Source organism: Salmo salar, chromosome ssa12 (assembly GCF_905237065.1).
Source record: "Salmo salar chromosome ssa12, Ssal_v3.1, whole genome shotgun sequence".
Classification (NCBI taxonomy): Eukaryota; Metazoa; Chordata; class Actinopteri; order Salmoniformes; family Salmonidae; genus Salmo; species Salmo salar.
Window position 1 is genome coordinate 12,177,031 of NC_059453.1, and position 24,382 is coordinate 12,201,412.

Sequence of the window (24,382 nt, forward strand, 5' to 3'; positions counted from 1 at the left end):
TTATTTTTTACAAAGTCTTTCCACAGGTGATTAATGTGCGCATAATCTGTGACAAAATTAAAATACAAAAATCCGTTCCCCTTTCAATTGCTACCACGGTTATGCATGTGCTTCTCATATTTTTTTTTATTTTAGAAGCATTTAAATTTGGGCCAGTCCATGTAAGCCAATTTCTGCAAGTGTAAAGGGTTAAAACTATAATTTTGATGTTTTGGATGGTCAGTTCTTACATCCATAGCTCAGTCCATGAATTTGAGAGTGTATACATTTCTCCAGCTTCATCCCTCAGATGTTTACCAAAAAAAGTGACTCGTTTGTTGTTGTTGGAATCCCAGATTGCTTGTTTAATTAAAGTACAATATTATTATGGTATGAAAAATCTGTTTGCTGAGTAATAAGTCCACAGTCACAAAGGAAGTGTATGTAGATCCACATGTTTTTAATCAATGCTCAACATTTCACCATGAAAATCATATTTTATGCAACACAGGAAAATGATAAGACTTGGTCTTCGTTTATTCAGCAACTTCTTTTCCCTGTAAGAAGAAATAAATTATTTTATGGATCAGAAATAATAATGAACATGATAAATATATGGATAGACTTGGATAGAAGATAATGGATTAGTAATAATAATTAACCTGATAAGTATATGGATAGAATATAATGGATCAGTAATAATAATGAACACGATAAATATATGGATATAATATAATGGAACAGTAGTAATAATGAACATGATAAATATATGGATAGACTTGGATAGAACAGAATGGATCAGTAATAATAATGAACATGATAAATATATTATGAACACTTGGAAAGAACACTGTATAATGGAACAAGCATTTTAAGGCTCAGTCCTCAGCTTGGATTTTCAACTTTTAAGTACCAGCTTAGTTTGAAATAATCATATTTTTTTGCCCTACTTGACATGTTCTTCTTAGAGATCTTCAAAACAGTTGAGTGAGTGTAAAAGGTCTGTATTGACCTCTGTGAAGACTGAATCATAGGTGATGTTGATGTGGTCATATCTGAACATGAATCAGGTATAGGTTTAGCAGCAGTTCTGTACCTTTCCAGAGTCACGGGTCTTGGCTCTGAGCTTGTTGACCTGAGTCTCAGCGATGTCAGCACGCTCCTCAGCCTCCTCCAGCTCATGCTGAACCTTCCTGAACTTAGACATGTGCTGGTTTGCTGCTTCCTCCTGGGTGAGATAAAGAGAGGGAGAGCAGAACATCAGCATTCATTATATAACTTTTTCTAAAGATAAATATGTTTTCGAATGTATGCTTTCAGAGTATTTGACTAAGTCTGTGACTCACTGCTTCCTCAGCGTGCCTCTTGTAGGCCTTCACTTTCATCTGCAGCTTATCTACCAGGTCCTGAAGTCTGTTAACGTTCTTCTTATCCTCCTCAGTCTGTGGGAGAAGAGCAAAGAATCAATGTCACAATAGTTATATACACAAACCTACCTGTGTTAGAGTCAAGTGTGTGAAGGATGCACTTTCTCTTACCTGGTAAGTGAGCTCCTTGACTCTGCGCTCATACTTCCGGACTCCCTTGACAGCGTCTACACCTCTTCTCTGCTCTGCCTCCACCTCAGTCTCGAGCTCACGCACCTTTGTGAAAAAAATAAACGTAGGCATTTGTTTGAGCTGGTGAAATCAGATGTAACGAATCTTTGTAACACAGGTAATCTTCTACCTAGTCAAGGAGGCACAATTGTTGTCTGTTCCTTTTCACAATTTTTATTGAAGTAGTCTGTTATTATAACAACTTTTCATTATCTCAGTCAGTGGTTCCCAAAGTGGAATTTATATTTCAAATGTTATGAATATTGATAGCAACAGCAGATTAAACTAACAGGGATCTGTGGAAAATGTGTCCAATACAATGTAATAATATTAACCCACAATTGATGTTCTTAACCCTTAGATACACAATATGGGCCTGGGAGGCTCACAGTGATATTGGTATCCACAGTACTCCATCACTGATCATTTTTCCCAACTCAATTCTTCTTGCATTTGTAATATACTGTATATTACTATTTATACATTTTGGCATGTATTTAACAGTGTATAGTTCAGTACCCGTATGGCCTCTAGAGGACGACACTCGCCAGTTTTAATGTTGTGAGGTTGCTTCCACCACAGATAGCACGAACTCCCCATGGTAGAAACATTGTCTATGGCAGTTAAGAGACGTTTGCCAAGTAAGTCAAAAGCGAGACAGAAGCACCGACATAAATTCATTTTGAAGGTAAGTGGGAAAGCACCATATTAATGACAGTAATGTTTCGGGCATATGTACAAATATTTGTTAAGATGTTATGTTGTATTTTCACGTTTTTATGAACTTGTGAAAATCTGCTAACCGTCAAGCTAATTTAGCCTTCTAGCTGGTAGCCCCATATAGCAACGCTAGCTTCCCTAGCAACAGCCTTTTTGCAGCTGAGTGAATGAGTCAAGTTGCTAGCGATCTAGAGAGAGAGAGAAATTAAACAATGTAACTAGATGAAGCCTAACAAATGATTACAATGAGATGGATTGGGTGCATGTACAGTATATTATACCGTGTGTTTATTTATTGAGAATTGTTATTTATTAGTCTTATCATGAATGAAATGGCAGTTTAGAAGAAGTCTGCCAGGACAATTGTACAAGCTTGAACGAAGCAACTAGATAAATACATTTGTATATCTTTATTTTAAGGTCTTGGCTGCAATTCTTCTCAACTTCACTAAAGTGAGTTGCAAAAGTTGCAAAAATCAGTGAAGCTGGAGACCCATATCTCCCTCACTAACTTTAAGCACCAGCGGCTCACAGATCACTGCACCTGTACATAGCCCATCTGTAAATAACCCATCCAACTTCCTCATCCGCAAACTGTTCTTTTTTTATTTTATTTTTTGCTCCTTTGCACCCCAGTATCTCTACTTGCACATTCATCTTTTGCACCTCTATCACTCCAGTGTTTAATTGCTAAATTGTAATTATTTCGCCACTATGGCCTATTTATTGCCTACCTTCCTTATCTTGCCTTATTTTCACACACTGTATATAGACTTTTTCTCTATTGTGTCATTGACTGTATGTTTGTTTATTCCATGTGTAACTCTGTGTTGTTGTTTGTGTCGCACTGCTTTGCTTTATCTTGGCCAGGTCACCAATGTAAATGAGAACTTGTTCTCAACTAGCCTACCCAGTTAAATAAAGGTGAAATATATATATATATATATTTTTTTTAAGTGTAACATATTCCCCAAAATGTTGATTTTGAACATAAATGCATCCTGAATTAAGCTTTTAAAACTGCTACATTTTCTCACCGCCACATGGCAAAATGTGTAGAATTTCAAGAAATTAGCTCTAAAATTACCAAATGTTATTTCTGTCCAAAGGCAAAATGAATAGAGTAGCTGAACATTTGTTTTAAAACTGCAAAATGTTGTTTCTGATGCCAAAAGGTGACTTAAACATTTTTTTCCCAGGGGCCGTGCACTGGAGAAGTCGTAGCAAATCCAAAGATGAAGACTTGTAGACAATCCCATTGCGACCTTAGCTAGCTAAGCTCATGCGCAGAAACACATCATCGGGTCTAACAGTTGTGCTGAACAGCACATGTTCATGCAGTCAAAAGCACTCCTTCGGTAGATAGTTGTTTTTGATGAAATTTAAAACGTGTCAGTTTGTCACTTTCACTAGGTTGTAGTAATGACCGTTTCAGCTACTTAAAGTTAGACTCCATTATCTTAAGACATTGGCTCGAATCTAGGTCTCGCCTTTAGATTTCAAGAAAATTAACAACCAAGGATGAATTTTTCACTTCTCCCATAGACATCTCAAACCCTGGTCTGGTCTGAATCGCAAGCGTTCCCGGAAGTCTTGCAATTTTGCACCTCTGGGTTTAGAAACACTGTGGTAAAACTACCTGGATGCTATTTTTACTTGTATTCTGATATTATGAGGGGGTCCCTCATGAATTTTCTATCACAAAAGGGGTCCCGTTTCAAAAAGTTTGGAGACCCTTGATTGAGGTGGTTTAGGGTGGCAGGTATCCTAGCAGTTAAATGTTGCTGGTTCAAATATCTGAGCCTTCAACGTGAAAAAAATGTGTTGATGTCCAAGGCACTTAACCCTAATTTGCACCTATCCGGTGTATATGACAATAAAACATATTTTTTAATTGAGAGAGAGAGTCTCCTGTGTAATTTTATATGATCAAATACATGTCCAGCGATCAGTCCTTCAATCCACCCTGATCCACCCTGCTGATAACTCACCCTGGACTCCAGTTTCTGGAGCTGCTTCTTGCCTCCCTTCATGGCCAGATTCTCAGCCTCATCCAGGCGGTGCTGCAGGTCCTTGACTGTGACCTCCAGGTTCTTCTTCATCCTCTCCAGGTGAGAGCTGGTGTCCTGCTCCTTCTTCAGCTCCTCAGACATCATTGCCGCCTGGAATAGTAGTTTGTTTAATTCATCATAACGTTCCTCTGAGATCTTTGTTGTTCGTAACCAGCCCAGGTACCATTGGCCCTTAGGGACAAATCAAGATGATGTAATTCAAGGACTCACATCAGTGATAGCCTTCTTGGCCTTCTCCTCTGCATTCCTGGCCTCCTGGACGATGTCGTCCACCTCTCCCTGCACCTGCACCAGATCAGTCTCCAGCTTCTTCTTGGTGTTCAGAAGGCTGGTGTTCTGAAGGAGGAAACAACACGATTTGTTTAACTCTCAAGAGAACTTGCAAGTCACCAGACTGAAATTCTGACAATCTAAAGCAAGCACTGTCAAATTCCAGGTGTGTTTAAACTGTATGCTTGGTTGAGTGTCATTATAAATGGCTTTGACCCATACCTGGGAGTGCAGCAGTCCAACACGCTCGCTGGCGTCTACCAGCTCAGTCTCAGCCACTTTGCGGCCTCTCTCTGTCTGCTCCAGAGCAACTCTCAGCTCCTCGATTTCAGCCACCATCAGACCGTTTCTGCGCTCCACCATGGCTGCCTGCTCCTTCATGTCCTCTGCAGCGCGGACGGCATCATCAAGGTGCAATTGGGCATCCTGGGATTCACAATGACATACGTCCATTAGGACTTGTGGAAGTAGGGGTGATAGGATGGGTGAAGGAAATGTTCATTGGGAAGAATTTACTCAATATCCCTACCGTTCTACAGTATATAGTTCAATGTATTCAATTTATCTGTTCTATTCTTTTCTACAGATTCACAAACAAATCCCTCTCCATGTTCAGGTGTTTGAGCCTGATGTCCCAGTCCCTTTACCTTGAGCTGTCCCTGGACGTTCCTCAGCTGTTTCTGGGCCTCAGCGGCCTGCCTGTTGGAGTGGCTCAGCTGGATCTCCATCTCGTTCAGGTCTCCCTCCATCTTCTTCTTCACCCTCAGGGCGTCATTCCTGCTCCTGACCTCAGAGTCCAGGGTGCTCTGCATGGAGTCAACCACCCTCTGGCTGTTCCTCTTGATCTGCTCCATCTCCTCATCCTTCTCAGCGATCTTCCTGTCCACCTCACCCTTGATCTGGTTCAGCTCCAGCTGCACACGCAGAATCTTGGATTCCTCGTGCTCCAGTGTTCCCTGGACAAACAGAAGCAGTCAGGCCAATTGTGTTCAATACATTTGGATGTAGGAATTAAATATATATGACCACAATAATCTCCAGTACAGGGATCATTGAACTGTAGCGGGTGTTGGCTAGTGTAACACTGCTTTCCCCATCAAACAGCTGTAGTTTGTACCTCAGCCTCCTCCAGAGCCGTCTGGATCTCAGACTTCTCTGTCTCCACGGTCTTCTTGGCCTTCTCCAGCTCATGGATGCTCTTGCCAGTCTCTCCGATCTGCTCAGTCAGGTCAGAGATCTCCTCTACACACACACACACACACACACACACACACACACACACACACACAGGAGCAGTTTAGACTTGGGAGATTTTCAGTGGATATGTCAATGTACTGAAGTTAACATTGAATCATAGTAACCGTTAATTCATTAACAGCACTTCATATGGTCTTGCAAATCTAATTGCCCTCCACATCCTTTGGTTGTTCAAAGGAATAGTGATCACAGGTTAAAAAATATATATATTTTGATCTGTACATGAAAACTCTGAAATGGTGTAATAGTAGTTTTGATGATTGCAGTTCCCTCGATTTTCAAAACACTAGTCAAACATGAGCCAAATAGAACTGCTGTCAAATGCTCACGTTGCAGGTTCTTGTTCTCTCTCTTCAGAGTCTCCAGATGATCCAGAGCCTCCTCGTAGGAGTTCTTCATCTTGAAGAGTTCAGTGCTCATAGAGCGAGCCTCCTTCTGAGCTCCTTCCAGCTCTGCCTGGCCCTCCTCATACTTCTGCTTCCACTCTGCCAGAACCTAGGAGAATCAATGGGATTTTCCTTAGAAGTCATTGATGAAGAGTTTTGAATTATAAATATGCTACAATTATACTACAATTAATCATATAGCAGACAGTAAATATCAGCCTAGGGTGAGGTTTATTCATTTTCACCTTGTCAAAGTTCCTCTGCTTCTTGTCGAGGTTGGCAGCCAATGCGTTGGCTCTCTCAACATCAATCATGAGGTCCTCCACCTCCCCCTGCAGCCTCTGCTTGGTCTTCTCCAGGGAGGCGCACTTGGAGTTGGTCGCCTCAATGGTCTCCTCGGCCTCCTGAAGACGCTGGGCCAGCTTCTTCCTATTGGACAACAGAGGGAGGTTTAATGAGCTGAAACAAATGTTACAATACATGTTGATGTAACATTTTCTCAGAGCCCCCTACCACCCTCACCACCAATACCCTATATTCCCTTATCTCACCTCATTTGCTCACATTGTATATAGACTTATTTTTCTACTGTTTTTATTGACTGTATGTTTGTTTTACTCCATGTGTAACTCTGTGTTGTTATATGTGTCGAACTGCTTTGCTTTATCTTGGCCAGGTCGCAGTTGTAAATGAGAACTTGTTCTCAACTTGCCTACCTGGTTAAATAAAGGTGATTTTTTTTAGTTTTAAATATAAATAAATATTTTCGTTTTTGCTGTTCCGTACGACTCACTTGGCCTCCTCCAGCTCCTCTGTGCGCTGGATAGCATCAGTTTCATACTTAGTCCTCCACTGAGCCACCTCACTGTTGGCCTTGGACATGCCGCGTTGCAGCTCTGCCTTGGCCTCCTGCTCCTCCTCAAACTGCTCCCTCAGGAGGTCACAGTCATGGCGGGCAGACTGGACACCGTGGGCCAATGCGTTTTTAGCCTGTGAGAGAGAAATACAAAGAGAGATTGGAGAGAGTCAAACAAATTATAGTAGAACTCTCTGAGGGTGGTGTCATCACCATGTATATGAAGATATGTCTTTAAACCAGGGTTCTCCAACTGGCGGGGTGCGATTTTAGTTTGGCCCCTCAAGTTTTCTGAATAAAATCATATTTTGGCGGGGGGGGGGACCATAAAAGACTGTAAAAACACCAACAAATCGGCTCCAAGTGATTTTAATTTTGGAAATCTGTTCCAAATTATTCCCATGCACAACAGACAGATATATGTGATCAGAGGCGTCATGCCCATAGGGGGCACAGGGGCACGTGCCCCTTCAGATTTGGCATGTTGTTTCTCTTTAATACTACTAGCCACCTTGCAATTTTATGAAGTTGACTTTAGTCAGCCCCGATACTGTAGGTTCCCAAAATCCCAACCTCATAACCTGCTACCAAGAAGCCATTTTAGGCTATCAATCAAGGTAGAGTGGCTAGCTTGTCTAACTATCTTAGCTGACATGCCTGCTGGAAAGGCTGGTAGACTTAAGAAAAGCAAGCAATAACTAAATGTTCTGAATGAGTCTCAAATTCCTTTCAATCTTTTACCCAGATTTTAGCAGAGATAAAGAGAAGCATATTTAGTTTCTTTAAAAAAAAGAACCACCAGTCTGGAAGATACAGACAGCTGAAGAGGTATGCTTAGATATGTCGAAAAACAGACATATATTTTTTTACATTGAATTAAGTATAAAGATTATGGCTATAGATAGCACGAAAAGCTGTTTCAGGTGTTTAAAAAAAAATAATCCAACTTCAGGACGGGGGCCTAACCCCCCCAGGACCGCACCCCCAGCCACCATCACGTAATTTGTGACCCATCAGATTTTTGTTTTGGGTGCATGACGTCCCTGTATGTGATCGCATACATGCAAGGTTTGAAATTACAATGTTTTAGTCAAATATTATATATGGTTGTGCTTCTTCCGTTAAATTGGCAGTCTACAAATTATATGTAATTATGTCCGGACCATCCACTCAAGAAAAAAAATCAGCACATGGCTGAGTCAAGTTGAAGATCCCTGCTCTAAACTCTGGGGTCGGTGGAGTCCATTTTGGGTCCCTTACCTTGACCTCTTCCTCAATCAGCCTCTTCAACTCCTCCACCTGCTGGGTGAAGGCCTGTTTTCCTCTGGTCAGCTGAGACACCAGGGCTTCCTTCTCCTCCAGCTGGCGGCCAAACTCACCTGCAGGGATAGAGAGATATCTTGTTAATGACGTCTCTGTTTTCTAAGATGGAAAATGTATTTTAATGTATCATAGGGAATGTTGTTTGGTGGTGAATAATACAATATAAACTATGTGGACCAGTGGAGGCTCCTCAGAAGAGGCAGGGGAGGATCATCCTCCTCTGTGAAATTACATTGACTTCAATACAAAAACAAGGAGGCTCATGTTTCTCACCCCCTTCCAGATACTTACACAGTAATAATGACGACATACTGCAACCTGTCATAGCTCTTGCAGCATGAACTGACATGTTGTCCACTCAATCAAAGGACCAGAGAATGAATCTAGTACAGAAAGCATATGCTACATCTAGGTAGCACTGCAGTGCATAAAATGTGGTGAGTAGTTGACTCAAAGAGAGAGAAAGAACATAGTTTAACATATTAATTTCTTTAAAAATGAAGGGGAAGCAAGAAAGAGAGAGAGATGTATTTTTTTTACTTTCACTTAGCTAGCAAATGCAGCTAGCTAGATTAGCCTACTCAAACACCCGGCTCAAACAGAGACAGATGCTAGGTTAGTTAGATGTCTGTGGCTATCCAACAATAGAACTCTTCCAAGCCAAGGTAAGCTTTTGGTTTTATTAATTTATTGCCAGTGGGATCCACTGTGTAACTGCTAAACTGCTTGCTGACTGTACTGCATTGTTGTAGCGGGTTTACTAAAGCGTTAGTTCCAGTAGCTACGTTGACTAGCTATGGCGTTAGCTAATATGGTGACATCGATGTAGGCTGTGTGTAGCGGTTAGTGGTTATGCTATGATGAAGGTTTTTTTGCCTGATCACAGACAGCTGATGTGTTTTGCACTGAAGTCCAGAAGGGAAAAGGTGAGACGAGGAGAGCACGTAGATGCGAGAAGGAATTATACAACGAGCAAAATGATAATGCTGTTTGTATGTGGCTTCTATGAAAGTGAACTGTGTTTGCGTGTGATCAGGGTATTATTCATTCCGTCGAATCTGTTGAAAACCTTTCTTAAACGGAAGCAAATGGAACAAAATTAGGATAAACATACCTGTCCAATAGAAACTCTTGTTTGCAACTGTTGGACTATTGATTACAACCTAAATCAGCTAGATGCAGGCAAGAGTGTGCAAGGCGGTATTGAATGTGTCAGGGTCTCACCTCGATTACTCAAATTTTTCTCTCGACCTGTGCACATACATTGTAAACTGTCATTCATAGGCTAGGTTGTAGCAACCTCATGATGGGTATATGGAACATTTTGAGTATCATGTAGTACTCTAAACCTATCGATGTTACATTGAGCTGGGTGAATCGGATATGAAAGACTCATCCAATATGCTGTAATAGAAATAAGGCCAAGCTCCTAAAAAAAATATGACCGTCCTCCTTCATCTTAAACATCACCGACCGGCACTAATGTGGACTATGGACATAAATCCCCAACACATTTTATTGTGTTCTACTGAAGTAAAGCATTAGTTTGTTGTTCATTGCTGATGGTACCATTTTCTGTCAGGAGTCTGGCCCTCTGTCCGCTGATGTCGTTGACCTGGCGAACATTCTCATCATTCTTAGTCTTGAGCTCGCTCAGCTGGTCCTCAAGAGTACGGCACATCTTCTCCAGATTGCCCTGTTAGTGAAGCACGTTCCATCATTACTTTCTATATGGGACTCCTGTCAACTTCTGTTCACTTGAATGGTAATATAGTTGACCCTCCTCAACACTGCTTGACGAAAACATTACTACTCACCTTAGCCTTGGCGACGGCCTCCATGTTGCTAGAGAGGTCATCTATCTCCATCTTGTACTCGCTCTTCTCCTTCTCCAGCTTCTGCTTGACGCGCTGCAGGTTGTCGATCTGCTCCCCGAGCTCAGCCACACTGTCGGCCTGCTTCTTGCGCAGAGCGGCGGCTGTGGCCTCATGCTGCAGGGTGGACTCTTCAAGATCACGACGCAGCTTCTGGAACTCAGCCTCACGCTTCTTGTTCATCTCAATCTGAGCAGCAGTGGCGCCTCCGGCTTCCTCCAGCCTCTCGCTGATCTCCTCAAGTTCCCTGGAGAGATCGGCCCTCTGCTTCTCAACCTTAGCCCTGGCAGCACGCTCAGCCTCAATTTCCTCCTCCAGCTCCTCAATACGGGCCTAGAACAGGGGAAAGGAGCAGGGGAAATGAACACTACAATACAGTTGAAACAATCGAACCTCACAAAGTAATAATAGTATGTATATTTTGCATTGATGTGTTAATACAAAGACAGTTAATATTTTCAGTAGACAGTGTCCAATGCAGGAACCAAACTACCATTTTGATGCACCGTCTTTACAACGGTAAGAAGCACTAGCAAGAAGCACCACCTTCCAACCTATTCAGCCATCAGAATCTACCGGGAAAAATGTGTACTACCAGAATAATGTTTTTCAAGTCTGTGTTTTTCTGTTCTGGAGCTTTGTACCTGGATGTGTCTGGAGCTTAGATCCCTAGATGTACTATACCTGGAGTTCTTTGATCTTCTTCTGCAGCTGAGCTCCCAGAGACTGTTCATCCTCAATCTTGCTGAGGAGCTGGGTGGTCTCAAACTCTTTCCTGAGAAACACAAATTCGCCAATTACAGAGTTAGTTTTGGTTCGATAGTGTAAAGGGAGAGTATTATACCATTCACATTGCTTTTAAAGGTATACTTCAGCATTTTGGCAATAAAGCCCTGTATCTACTTCCCCAGAGTCAGATGAACTTGTGGATACCATTTTTATGTCTCTGCATCCAGTATGAAGGAAGTTAGAAGTAGTTTTGCGAGTCAATGCTTACTAGCATGCTAGCAGTTACCATAGAATTCCAGTCATTGCGCTAACAGTTAGCAACTTCAAACTGCATGCAGAGACATAAAAATTGTATTCACGAGTTCATCTGGCTCTGGGGAAGTAGATAAAGGGCTTCCAAAATCCTGAAGTATTCCTTTAAGAATCACATGTATACGCTGATTCGCAATTACAATAATTAGCCAAAAACAACCATTATAGCGGATAATACTGTAGTCATTTGTTTGTGTTTACTTCTTGATTTTCTCATCAGCTTGCTGCTTGTCATTCTCCAGGTCCATTATGGACTCCTGGGCCAGTTTCAGATCTCCCTCCAGCTTTCTCTTGGCTCTCTCAAGATCCATACGGAGCTTCTTCTCTTGCTCCAAAGAACCCTCAAGCTAGAAGATAAAAACACATATATTGTTCAAATCTAAATAACTGAAGATAATATCATGGCCAAAATGTCAAACTCCACTCACGTCGTCCACTTGCTGTTCCAGCTTGGTCTTGGCCTTGGTAAGAGTGTTGACTTTGTCCTCCTCTGCCTGCAGGTCATCCAGTGTCTGCTGGTGGGCCTCTTGGAGGGCTTTCTTCTCCTTGGTCAGCTTGGCAACACTCTCATCCATAGACGCCATCTCCTCTGTCAGGTTTTTAACCTGTAAATGGCCACAACATAATTACTTCACTATAAAGGGGAGATTTAGTTTGTTATATTATTGCATTCATTTCATTTAGATTAGAACTGCATCAACAATTACTGTACTATAGATTCAACACTAAATGTCAGTGTTCACCATGCCAGTGTACTGAATGGAAGTCATAAGTAGGGGGAGCAGTACATGCAATGAATGTTGGGGAGTACAACGTAACTGAAATTCCACTATTGTTTCTTCATTTTTCCTACACCCCCAGTACAACTTGAATTCCATTTCTGTTAAGCTATGTTTTGAGTTGATTATTGTTTGGTTAGACTGTCTATGGTAAGACACAAGACCTTGTTTTCAGTGGCGTGCTTCTCCTTCTCCACTTTGGCCAGGGTGAGCTCCAGGTCATCAATGTCCTTCTTCAGCTCAGAGCACTCATCCTCCAGCTTCCTCTTCTTGGCAGTCAACTCAGCATTGATCTCCTCCTCATCCTCCAGCCTCTCGGTCGTCTCTTTGAGTTTGGCCTCCAGCTGGATCTTGCTCTTGATGAGCCCCTCGCACCTTTCCTCAGCATCGTTCAGACTCTCTCCTTCCTGGTTTCAGAACAGGAGAAAATATCAGCGGCCTAACTTTGTGTATGAAAATATAGACTTAATTTAGTCAAATAGGTCGGACCAAATCATGAAATATATAAATAGCATGGGCAATAACAGTGTTCGTGTGTCTGTGTGTTTTTGTGTCTATAAATGTGCCCTTATGAAGGTCGTTGCTGACTCACAGATGCGACTTGGAGTGCCAGGTCATTCTTCTCCTGCATCAGGGCCACCAATTTCTCCTCCATTTGCTTCTTTGTGGACAGAGCCTTGGCCAGGTCTGCTGTCATCTTCTCATAGTTCTCCTTCATGTTGGCCAGCTCCTTCTCAGTCTCAGCGCTCTGCAGCAGGGGCTTGATCTTGAAGTACAACTTCATCCATGGCCAGGTTTTCACATTCATGAATGAGCGGATGTTGTACTGGATGGTAAAGATGGAATCTCTGGTCGAAACAGAAAGTATAGAGTGGCATGGTTAGTGACTAGTTTTGATTTACATTTGGTTGAGTTGTCAACTAACGTGAATTCAACGTGAAATCAGCAAAACATTTCACCATGTTTTAGGTTAAAAGTTGGGTTAAAAAAATATTAAATTCCCTAAGGTTAATGATATTTTTGAAATCCATGTTTTTTCAATATCATCACATTGGTTGAAATGACGTAGATGTAACGTAATTCAACCAGTTTTTTGCCTATTGGGATGCTTTAAAAAGCGACTTTCTGGGAGTCGAAGATCAACAAAACCTCTGCCCCTTTTTGTTTACAGCTGAGGAATCGGTGTAGGGAAATGTAACCCCACTCATAGACAGCTCTCTAGATGCAACAACTGACAGTCATGCTAAGCTCATGAGGAATTTTATGTTCTTCAAGAATGAATGGATAAATATCACAAATGTATATGACAATTGAACAGCCAAATCCCAAACTGCAGCGATAAAGCTAGAATCCTTAGTTGCTACATCCATTTCTGGACTAAATGAATTAACCCAAAAGCTTTAGTAGACCATTATAAGATGTACTTTCTCATTCTGAACAACTCACAGCACATACAGTATGTAATCATAATGCATAAGATACAGGTGGTTGACAGAAAGCTTTGCCAAGATGTCTACTATTCCTCACCTCCTCTCCATCATCTTGGTGAACTCTCTCCTCATGAGGAATCCACGGCTGAGAGCCTGGACCATGCCGACCAGAGTGGCCAGCTTCTCATCTCTCATCTCCTCCAGGACACCCAGCAGACCGGCTTTGAAGAACACCTGAGACACATGGTCAATGGAACCACAGATGGTGACAGATAGAAAGGATTGAATGAAAAGAGGGGAACAACACCACTAGAATTATTTAAACAACTTGAAGAAAAACACTACAATGTTTTTCCACCTTGTCCATTAGTTAACTGAAGAAGATAGAAGAAAATAATGGATATACCAACTGAAGAGATTTTAAATGATCATTGAAGTAGTTCTTTGACAGGAAGTGCCCGTGCTCAGGTCTGTTCAACGCTGGTCCGAACAATCGGATTCCACGCTTCAAGATTGCTTCGATCACGTGGACCGGGATATGTTCCGCATAGTGTCGGACAATAACATTGATGAATACGCTGATTCGGTGAGCGAGTTTTTTAGCATGTGCCCACACCATCTATTAAAACATTCCCCAACCAGAAACCGGGGATTGATGGCAGTATTCATGCAAAACTGAAAGCGCGAACCACTGCTTTTAATCAGGGCAAGGTGCCCAGAAACATGACCGAATACAAACAGCGTAGCTATTCCCTCCGCAAGGCAATCAAACAAGCTAAGCGTCGGTATAGAGACAAAGTAGAGTCGCAATTCAACGGCTCAGACACGAGAGGTATGTGGCAGGGTCTACAGTCAATTACGAACTACAAACGGAAAACCAGCCCCGTCGCGGACCACGATGTCTTGCTCCCAGACAAACTAAACAACATCTTTGCTCGCTTTGAGGACAACACATTGCCACTGACACGGCCCGCTACCTAAAACCTGCAGGCTCTCCTTCACTGCAGCCAACTTGAGTAAAACATTTAAACGTGTTAACCCTCGCAAGGCTGCCGGCCCAGACGGCATCGCCAGCCGCGTCCTCAGAGCATGCGCAGACCAGCTGGCTGGTGTGTTTATGGACATATTCAATCAATCCTTATCCCAGTCTGCTGTTCCCACATGCTTCAAGAGGGCCACCATTGTTCCTGTTCCCAAGAAATCTAAGGTAACTGAGCTAAATGACTATCGCCCGTAGCGCTCTCTTCCATCATCATCAAGTGCTTTGAGAGACTAGTCAAGGACCATATCACCTCCACACTACCTGACACCCTAGACCCACTCCAATTTGCTTACCGCCCCAATAGGTCCACAGACGACGCAATCGCAATCACACTGCACACTGCCCTAACCCATCTGGACAAGAGGAATACCTATGTAAGAATGCTGTTCATCGACTACAGCTCAGCATTTAACACCATAGTACTCTCCAAACTTGTCATTAAGCTCGAGACCCTGGGTCTCGACCCCGCCCTGTGCAACTGGGTCCTGGACTTCCTGACGGGCCGCTCCCTAGGTGGTGAGGGTAATTAACAACATCTCCACCCCGCTGATCCTCAACACTGGGGCCCCACAAGGGTGCGTTCTCAGCCCTCTCCTGTACTCCCTGTTCACCCATGACTGCGTGGCCATGCACGCCTCCAACTCAATAATCAAGTTTGCAGACGACACTACAGTGGTAGGCTTGATTACCAACAACGACGAGACGGCCTACAGGGAGGAGGTGAGGGCCCTCGGAGTGTGGTGTCAGGAAAATAACCTCACACTCAATGTCAACAAAACAAAGGAGATGATCGTGGACTTCAGGAAACAGCAGAGGGAGCAGCCCCCTATCCACATCGACGGGACAGTAGTGGAGAAGGTGGAAAGTTTTAAGTTCCTCGGCATATACATCACGGACAAACTGAAATGGTCCGCCCACACAGACAGCGTGGTGAAGAAGGCGCAGCAGCGCCTCTTCAACCTCAGGAGGCTGAAGAAATTCGGCTTGTCACCAAAAACACTCACAAACTTTTACAGATGCACAATCGAGAGCATCCTGTCGGGCTGTATCACCGCCTGATACGACAACTGCTCCGCCCACAACCGCAAGGCTCTCCAGAGGGTAGTGAGGTCTGCACAACGCATCACCGGAGGCAAACGTCCTGCCCTCCAGGACACCTACACCACCCGATGTCACAGGAAGGCCAAAAAGATCATCAAGGACGACAACCACCCGAGACACTGCCTGTTCACCCCGCTGTCATCCAGAAGGCGAGGTCAGTACAGGTGCATCAAAGCGAGGACCGAGAGACTGAAAAACAGCTTCTATCTCAAGGCCAGCAGACTGTTAAACAGCCATCACTAACATTAAGTGGCTGCTGCCAACATACTGACTCATCTCTAGCCACTTTAATAATGAAAAATTGATGTACTAAATGTATCACTAGCCACTGCCACTTTATATAATGTTTACATACCCTACATTACTCATCTCACATTTATATACTGTACGCTTTACCATCTACTGCATCTTGCCTATGCCGTTCGGCCATCGCTCATTCATATATTTTTGTGTACATATTCTTATTCATTCCTTTACACTTGTGTGTATAAGGTAGTTGTTGTGAAATTGTTAGGTTAGATTACTTGTTAGATAATACTGCATGGTCGGAACGAGAAGCACAAGCATTTCGCTACACTCGCATTAACATCTGCTAACCATGTGTATGTGACAAATAAAGTTTGATTTGATTAATTTGATTTGACTAACCTTGGTGTGTCCAAACTTGTAATCCTCGTGATTCACATCAATGGATCCAAGCAGCTTCTCAGAAGCCTTCTTGTTGTCCATGAACTGGCCCTCAGGGATGACACTGGCATTCAGTACTTTGTACCTGAATGAGGAGAAATGTGTAACATATGTCAAGTTGTTTTTGTTTGGTTATATTACGTAAAAGGTAAGCCTATTCTGATGCTGGGAAAACCCTTGGAGCAGATATTTCTGTGGTTGTGTATGTATGTGTGTGTGTCAGTGTCTGTGTATGTCTGTGCATGTACCTCTGCTTGAAATCAGCATAGATGATTCTGCTGGGGAAGCCCTTTCTGCAGATCCTGATACCCTCCAGTACACCATTACACCTGAGCTGGTGGATAACCAGGAAGTTCTCCATCAGACCTGGTAAAACAAACCAAGTCTATTTTAATACTCATAAACAGGTTAAAGAATGGGATTGTTAAGGTTTGTCACGTCCTGACCAGTATAAGGGGTTATTGGTTATTGTAGTTTGGTCAGGACGTGGCAGGGGGTATTTGTTTTATGTGGTTTGGGGTTTAATGGGATATGTATTTATGTAAGAGGGGTGTTTGATTTATGTGTTCCGGGGTTTTTGGGTAATGTTCTTGTTTTGTATTTCTATGGTTTTCTATGTTGTGTATTTCTTTGTGTTGGCCTGGTATGGCTCTCAATCAGGAACAGCTGTAAATCGTTGCTGCTGATTGAGAGTCATACTTAGGTAGCCCTGTGTCACCTGTCCCTTTGTGGGAAGTTGTTGTTGTACTGCTGTGTGTTAGCATGCAACACTGGTCGTTCGATCGTTTTCTTGTTTTGTTTGTTAGGTGTTCTAATAAAGTTAAGATGAGCACTCAACCCGCTGCGCCTTGGTCCATTACGTACGACGACCGTTACAAGGTTACTGATACTGTAATGATAAGATAATATATTTAACTCAGTATTTCTTGTACCTGGAGTCTTTGACTCGTTGGGGATCAGGCAGCGCACAAAGTGAGGATGAGTGCTCCTCAAGTTGGTCATCAGCTTATGTAAGTTCTCCTGTAGGAGGGTTACAAACCATTTTCTCAGACATCATTTATGATAATTGCACCTTTTAAAGGACTGAATATACACTTTTCAAAAGCTCACCCTGAACTGGGAGGACACAGTCTGCATGGAACCACCCTTCTTCTTGCCTCCTTTCTTGGCTTTATCTGTTAAAATGGGGAAAAGTAAAAGATAACTAGAAAAGTACATTTCCTAGAGTGGGTGGAATAAATAGAATAATAAGAGTATGTAAGAAATCTAGAGTGGTCTTGTCTTCAGCAAGCAAACTAATTATAAATCTGAGAATCTCTGGTTAACTTCACACTTATCTAGAGGCAAATGCTGGCAATGAGATTGTGTTGAGTAACACCTATTGTATGTGTACAATATTAAATAACCCAGTAATAAACCCTGAGAAATTGTGATATATTCAAAGACTTTAAAGAAAATTCTAACTAGTGCTTAATTAAATCTTTTGACGTGATGCTGGTCTTACCCTCAGGTGGGGCAGCAGGATACAGGGCAGCCAAAATTTTGACTCCTGACTTCCCGTACAGTTGACAAACTGAGTCGTTCAGGGGGTCCTTGTTCTTCTCCAGCCACCCAGTGATGTTGTAGTCCACAGTACCGGCGTAATGCACCAGGGAGAAGTGGGCCTCTGCCTTGCCTTTGGCAGGCTTGGGCTTCTCAAACGCCTGTGTTTTGCCAAGATGCTGGGAGTACAGCTTGTCCTTGAAGGTAGTGTCTGAAGACTTGGGGAACATGCACTCCTCTTCAAGGATGGAGAAGATGCCCAATGGCTTTATGAAAGAGATGTATATCAAATTAGTGATATTAACATTTAGGATGGCATTAATTCCTTTAGTAAACATGATAAAATAGGAGTATATTCATTTAGAGGCACATAATAGGAAACATATTGAGTTTTCAACAGTCAGATGTGTTGTGCCACTGTGATAATGTCTCACACAGCGAACCCTCTTAGCTTTGTGTTGCAGTCTATTATATTCCTCACACAGACAGTTTACCTTCTCAATAAGCTCAATGCAGGCAGCCAAGTCCATGCCGAAGTCAATGAAGGCCCAGACGATTCCCTCCTTCTTGTACTCCTCTTGCTCCAGGACGAACATGGTGTGGTTGAAAAACTGTTGCAGTTTCTCATTGGTGAAGTTGATGCACAGCTGCTCCATGCTGTTGTACTGTTGATGGAGTTTTAAAAGGGATCATTTCATCATACAAGGCTGTAATCCATCTCAATCACAACTAATTGTCTAGTTCTGGTCTCATACTCACATCAAAGATCTCAAACCCGGCAATGTCAAGCACACCGATATAGAACTGCCTTGGATTCTTGGTGTCCAACATCTCATTGATACGGATGACCATCCACAAGAACATCCTCTCATAGATGGACTTGGCCAGAGCCATGACTGAGTTATTAACCTGTAATGATAATACCTCAAATTAATATGTGAGATATTGACCATGTCCAGTGATAAGGTGATGATACATTTGGGAAAACAACAACACTATTAAAAAGAAAGCAATGCACTCCTCCCCAAAATAATTCTGGTCCACAGAGAATGGTAAATGCTTTGTTTGGCTGCCTTACCTGAGGCACAGTCTGTCCCTTGGTCACATACTCATTGCCAACCTTCACTCTGGGGTAGCACAGAGCCTTCAACATCTCAGCTGAGTTCAGGCCCAGCAGGTAGCCGATTTTATCAGCCACTGAAGGGGAAAAAAACAACAGATTCAGGCACACAAGATCGCTTTTTTATGATGTCAAACTGCAAAATAGTTTGGATAACTTCTTTGTGGGTTAGGTTTTGATTCACCCACATCCATCATTTCAAATCATTTGTGGAGGTTGTGATTTGTTCTCCAAAAATTATCTCCTGCCTGACTTTCATGTGGCACTGTCTGTCTTAGGTGTTCTATTTCTATGTTGGAGACTGGGAATGGTCTACATATTGTATATCTATGAGTGGGACTCACCCTCTGTGCCGTCTGGCTCGGCCTGCTCCTCACGCTGCTTCTGCTTGAATTTCAAGTTGCCATGGTGCACTACAGCTCCTGTCAGCTTGTAGATGCCAATCTTCTCATCATTAGTGAAGCCCAGGATTGTAATGGCATCCTGGCATTAAAGAGGAAGTACAACAGTGATGAACTGAACGGTACTTCGCTCAGTTACACTACAGTTCTGTGCCGCTTACTGCAGAACAAATGGGATGGATAGATTTGACTCTTGGCCAACACATTAGTAGATGGCAACACAAAAGGAGTTTTACGCAGTTCCACAGGGCACTTAGTGGTGCTCTCTTGTGGATGTCTTAAATGTATGTGCCTCAAGGCAAAGTGTGAAGGCATGAAGAGTAACTTTACGTTCATGCTTAACTAACACAAGGCATTTAGAATCAAACAGAAAACACATGAAAATTCTCAGCTGCCACCAAGTTGGAATTTTCACAGTACATTCAGTGTGTTTCGTGGCCTTACCCATTCCCTATCTAGAGTTTGGTTAACCCTTTGTTTGACTTACATCTGTGGCATCCAGCTCTTCCTTGTCGTCAATGCTGGCCACAGCGATCTGACCCTGGCTGCACATGGGGAAGTCGTAGGGGTTGGTGGTGATGAGCGCCATTTCTGTGGGCAACGAAGAACACCTTGTCAGTTAAATCTCTTAGATTTCTGCTGTCCTACCTTTACAGTATCTCTCCCTCCTTTACTCAACAGATGGACTCAGTAATACATGTAGTATATAATAAATAGCATCAAAAGAGGGGACTGAGACTTGTGGACTAGTGCATCACAGTGCATTACTTGATAGATATTTCCCAAAGACCTGACCCGTGTCTAGATGCCTTGTTACCTTGGATGTAATCATTGTAATAGCATTGTTAGTGCGGGCTATGAATATTTTTAATAAATTCCACAGATGGGGGTGGGAATAATTTCCCATGAACCTCTACTTTTCCGTACCAACTATCTCAGGTTTGTGGCCTGTCATCATCTGGAAGAAGATGTGGTAGCCTCTCTCATCGGGCAGCTGGAAGGACACTCTGGACTTCTCCAGCAGGTCTGAGGTTGAAAGAGAGAGAGAGAGAGATTATAATATTACATTAAATTTGATGATATGATCGCCCCAAAAAAATCTGTGTGAATTTAGGAAATCATTGAGAAACAATCAAAACCAACTCACAGGTCTCAATATCAGCTTTAGCCAGTTTACCAGCTTGGAAGTGAATCCTGATGAATTTACCCTATAGTAGAGCATGGGGGTTAAAAATAGGTCAACAAATTAATCTAAACTTTTACTTTGATAGACCAATTTAAATGTTACAGGTTGTTGGACATCTATTCATATAACAATAGGGAACTACTTATTTACATTTTCCCAATATAAGGTAACTTCCACAGTATGCCCTTCATACTTACAAAGCGAGACGAGTTGTCGTTCCTCACTGTCTTGGCATTACCATAAGCCTCCAGCAGAGGGTTAGCTGCAATGATCTGATCCTCAAGAGACCCCTGATTGAGACAAACACAAGTTGCTCAGAAACTGGAAAAGCACATTTTTCTCGCATGATCACTTTTCTTGAAACACGATTCAACCAAACTGAAATAAAAAGGCAAACATAAGAACAACCTACCTGCATTTTGCTGGGGTCTACTTCCTTCTTCTTCTCTCCACCAGACACTGCAATGGTGGCAAAGTACTGGATGACACGCTTGGTGTTGACAGTCTTTCCTGCACCGGATTCTCCACTGGTTTATATGACAGAGAATGAGGGGTTTTAGTTACATGTTTGAGTGTCAGATTGGCTTTCACTAAGAAATAGCATAGAAAAATAAACTGTTATCCTGTGTTCTGACATGTCTTTAACAAATAATCCTTCTCATCGACTCTTTATTACACATAGCCTAATGCTCTAATCCATTCACAATGTCATGTATTTCATCACACCAAGTGCCCCAACTTATTACAATAGAAACACTTTCTCAAGTGACATTTTAGTAAACAACTTACGTAATCAGGACGGACTGGTTCTCCTTATCTGGAACCAAAAAACATATTGCTTATCATACTCAAAACACATTATGGGGACATTATTTAATTCATAGTATCATCATGAATTTCAATTTGGAAGATTTTCCATTCAAGGGTAGTGAAATGAGATATTCCCAGCAAACTGTTCTAACCTAGACTAGAAAACAGTAGATACTTCTCTAAAGCATATTTTAATATCCATCTATCCATCCAACCATCCATCCTTCATCCATCTATCCAACCATCCATCCATCCTTCATCCATCCAACCATTCATCCATCCATCCAACCATGCATTCCTCCATCCATCCATGACAGCTCGTACCAATCAGCATGAACTGAAAGGCGTTGTCAGAGACGGAGAAGATATGGGGTGGAGCCTCCATCCTCTTCTTCCCTCTGTAGGCGTTGACAACCTCTGCGTCGTACACTGGGAGCCATTTGTAGGGGTTCACCGTGGCACAGAAGAGCCCAGAGTAGGTCTGGATGAAAGAATAATTAAATTAGGGGATTAGTAAAGTCAGATTGACATTTACCTGGATTTATGTGAGGATGTGGGTGTACTTTGGTATACTGATGTGGGTCTACTGTATTGATATGTTTTGGTTTCTACCATTCATTTATGTGTAGTACTGTATGTGTATATTTCTTATGTTCATGTATGTGTGTGTTTGTATGTGCAGGTTTCTTACATAGATCATCCATGCTGCATAACGCTCTTTGAGGTTATACAACACAGAGGCTTCATTCAGGTAGGTCATCATGGCCATGTCCTCAATCTTGTCGTACTTAGGGGGGTTCATCTCATAGATGTCTGCATCTTTGAACTCTTTTCCTTCCTGAAACAGTCAGAAATCTAGATTACACACAGATTAAACTGGACATGACAGAATGCTTTTTGTTCATTAAATACAAGTTTAATCATTTAAAAAAAGCATATCCACATTTAATCCAACGACTTAGTTATCACCCACTGACACATAACTGGAGATTCTTGAGTAGTCAATAACAAAAATTATTTTCCATTTTAAATAGCTGTGTTAAAGATGTGTTTGAAGGTTATATTCTGCCTACAAAAAAACAAGAAACCCTTCATTATATTTATTTTGTTAAAGATTTTATATTGAAATGTTGATGATTTTTTCAGAAATTGAGTAATTACACAAACTTTAATAATTTTCAGATCAGACTTACCTCCTTACTGCCATCAGGTTTCGTGACTGTTACAGTACACTTCCCGTCGGCCCTGGCAGTGACCAGACCCTTAAGGTACAGCTCCACCTTGTCTGCCACATAGCAGGAGTTCTTTGAATCAAAGGGTGCGGCTTGTGCCTCCATCCTCTCCTTCTCAGACTTACGAAGGTATATGGCAGCTTTGCCGTAGATTTGCATCTCCGCGTCCGTACTCATGGTGACGGATAACTAGGAAAGAGATGAAACAAGGAACATGATTGAATCTGTGGTGCTTCCTCCCCAGTCAACAGAGTTAGGTGAGCAGTATCTCTAACGGAATATTCTCATCACTTTTTATGTGAAGACTCAAACCATGTCTCACCTTCTTTTCCCCTCCTACAGATGAATGTGTACTTCTTAGAGGACCCTGTGAAACATAAGTTGTTGTGAAAACACACAAGTCTAAACCAGTGGAGGCTGCTGAGGGGAGGAGGGCTCATAGTAATGACTGGAGCGTAGCAAATGGAATGACATCAAACACCTGGAAACCATGTGTTTTATGTATTTGAATCCATTCCACCTTTTTCTCTCCAGTCACTACCATGAGCCCATCCTCCCCAATTAAGGTACCGCCATCCTCCTGTGGTCCAAAGCATCATCATTTTGTCCTCGAAGGGCTAGAAAGCATTTATCTCAATCATTACAGCCATGTCCAATTCAACTACAGGTGCAACTCGTGACTTTCATTTTCCTATGGGCAACTCACTTTATTTTTATTAAAATGAATACCACTGAAAACCCAGTTACATTCTAGACCAATTTACAAACAACACCATAAATGAAAGTTACAGATTTAAAGTAAAACATTTTATGTAAAAAGAAATGTACCATTGTAAACCAATGCCATTTGATTGCATATTGTCAAATCTTACAAGAGACATGCATAATTAAATTCAAACAGTGCAGTTAGCTACTGCTTCAGATGGTGAGTGCAAAGATGAGACAAATGTAAAAATCTAAAGAGGTGTAGAGGTCTTACCACAGAGGAAGAAGGTATCTGACTTATGGATGCTGGGGCCTCAGCCTCCTTATATCTCGTTGGAAGTGCTAACCAAGCAAAAGTTAATTATGGACCACTCTGGGAAAGGAAATGAATTGGATGAGAAACCTCTGTGTGTCTGTGTCTCACTAGCACCTCCCACTTCCAGGAGCACCACATTCCCATTACATTACTTTTTAATGTCATATTTGTCTCTGAAGCGAGATTTGATTACTAATAGTTATAACAATATCAAAAGTTTGATTTATCAAATTGATTCCAGTATTACTACCACTGACCCTCAAATACTGTAATGGGGTGAGTCCATGTTGCCAAACCAACACTAAAATAGTTTTCATTAAATCTAATCTGACCTTATTTAGTTCCATTTTAGTGGCATTAATCCTCATCAACAACTTTATGTATATGTTCACCTGTTATTTCTATTATTTAGCTTGTAAACACATCTGAACTGTCTCCTCACCTCGTGCTTGTGATGGAGTTGGCCGTAACCCCGTGCCTTGCTTAGTTTGATTTATCACCCTGGTGGAACCATATTAAATGAATATTTAAAAGCTAGAACGAAAACATTTCTATATCAGCTTATAAAGCTTTTAAATCTAATGTGTAGTTTTTATCTACATTATGATCTATTGAAGATGCTGGAGGCGCTTTTATTAGTCTCACATTTCAGTTG

General features: G+C 42.0%; 1 protein-coding gene across 1 annotated transcript; it reads right to left on the bottom strand.

Moving 5' to 3' along the window:
* Positions 1–418: 418 nt before the first annotated feature.
* LOC106592630 (myosin heavy chain, fast skeletal muscle) lies at positions 419–23,715 on the bottom strand. The gene is made up of 41 exons (XM_045690682.1): positions 23,686–23,715; positions 23,029–23,073; positions 22,668–22,895; positions 22,166–22,312; positions 21,799–21,955; positions 21,454–21,481; positions 21,077–21,191; positions 20,862–20,954; positions 20,626–20,686; positions 20,406–20,504; positions 19,966–20,069; positions 19,422–19,560; positions 19,036–19,154; positions 18,717–18,866; positions 18,452–18,622; positions 17,920–18,223; positions 17,526–17,590; positions 17,348–17,435; positions 16,664–16,781; positions 16,377–16,500; positions 13,683–13,819; positions 12,748–13,003; positions 12,320–12,562; positions 11,805–11,981; positions 11,578–11,723; positions 11,020–11,110; positions 10,279–10,668; positions 10,031–10,157; positions 8,399–8,517; positions 7,076–7,272; positions 6,528–6,711; positions 6,226–6,391; positions 5,757–5,881; positions 5,287–5,595; positions 4,862–5,065; positions 4,580–4,705; positions 4,289–4,459; positions 1,518–1,622; positions 1,326–1,421; positions 1,076–1,207; positions 419–536 (listed from the first exon to the last, which is right to left on the bottom strand). Exons 3-41 carry the CDS (start codon positions 22,881–22,883, stop codon positions 516–518), a joined length of 5,820 nt encoding a protein of 1,939 aa, XP_045546638.1. The 5' UTR covers positions 22,884–22,895; positions 23,029–23,073; positions 23,686–23,715; the 3' UTR covers positions 419–515.
* Between the last annotated feature and the right edge of the window lie 667 nt (positions 23,716–24,382).

Bases quoted from the DNA above. Each gene is read 5' to 3' on its own strand.
- LOC106592630 (XM_045690682.1), bottom strand. From the start codon at position 22,883: ATGAGTACGGACGCGGAGATGCAAATCTACGGCAAAGCTGCCATATAC. The intron at 21,192-21,453 runs GTAAGTTGTTTA...CATATAAACCAG, and splicing joins AACCAGTCCGTCCTGATTAC to TGGAGAATCCGGTGCAGGAA. The intron at 5,882-6,225 runs GTGAGCATTTGA...GTGTGTGTGTAG, and splicing joins AGAGAACAAGAACCTGCAAC to AGGAGATCTCTGACCTGACT.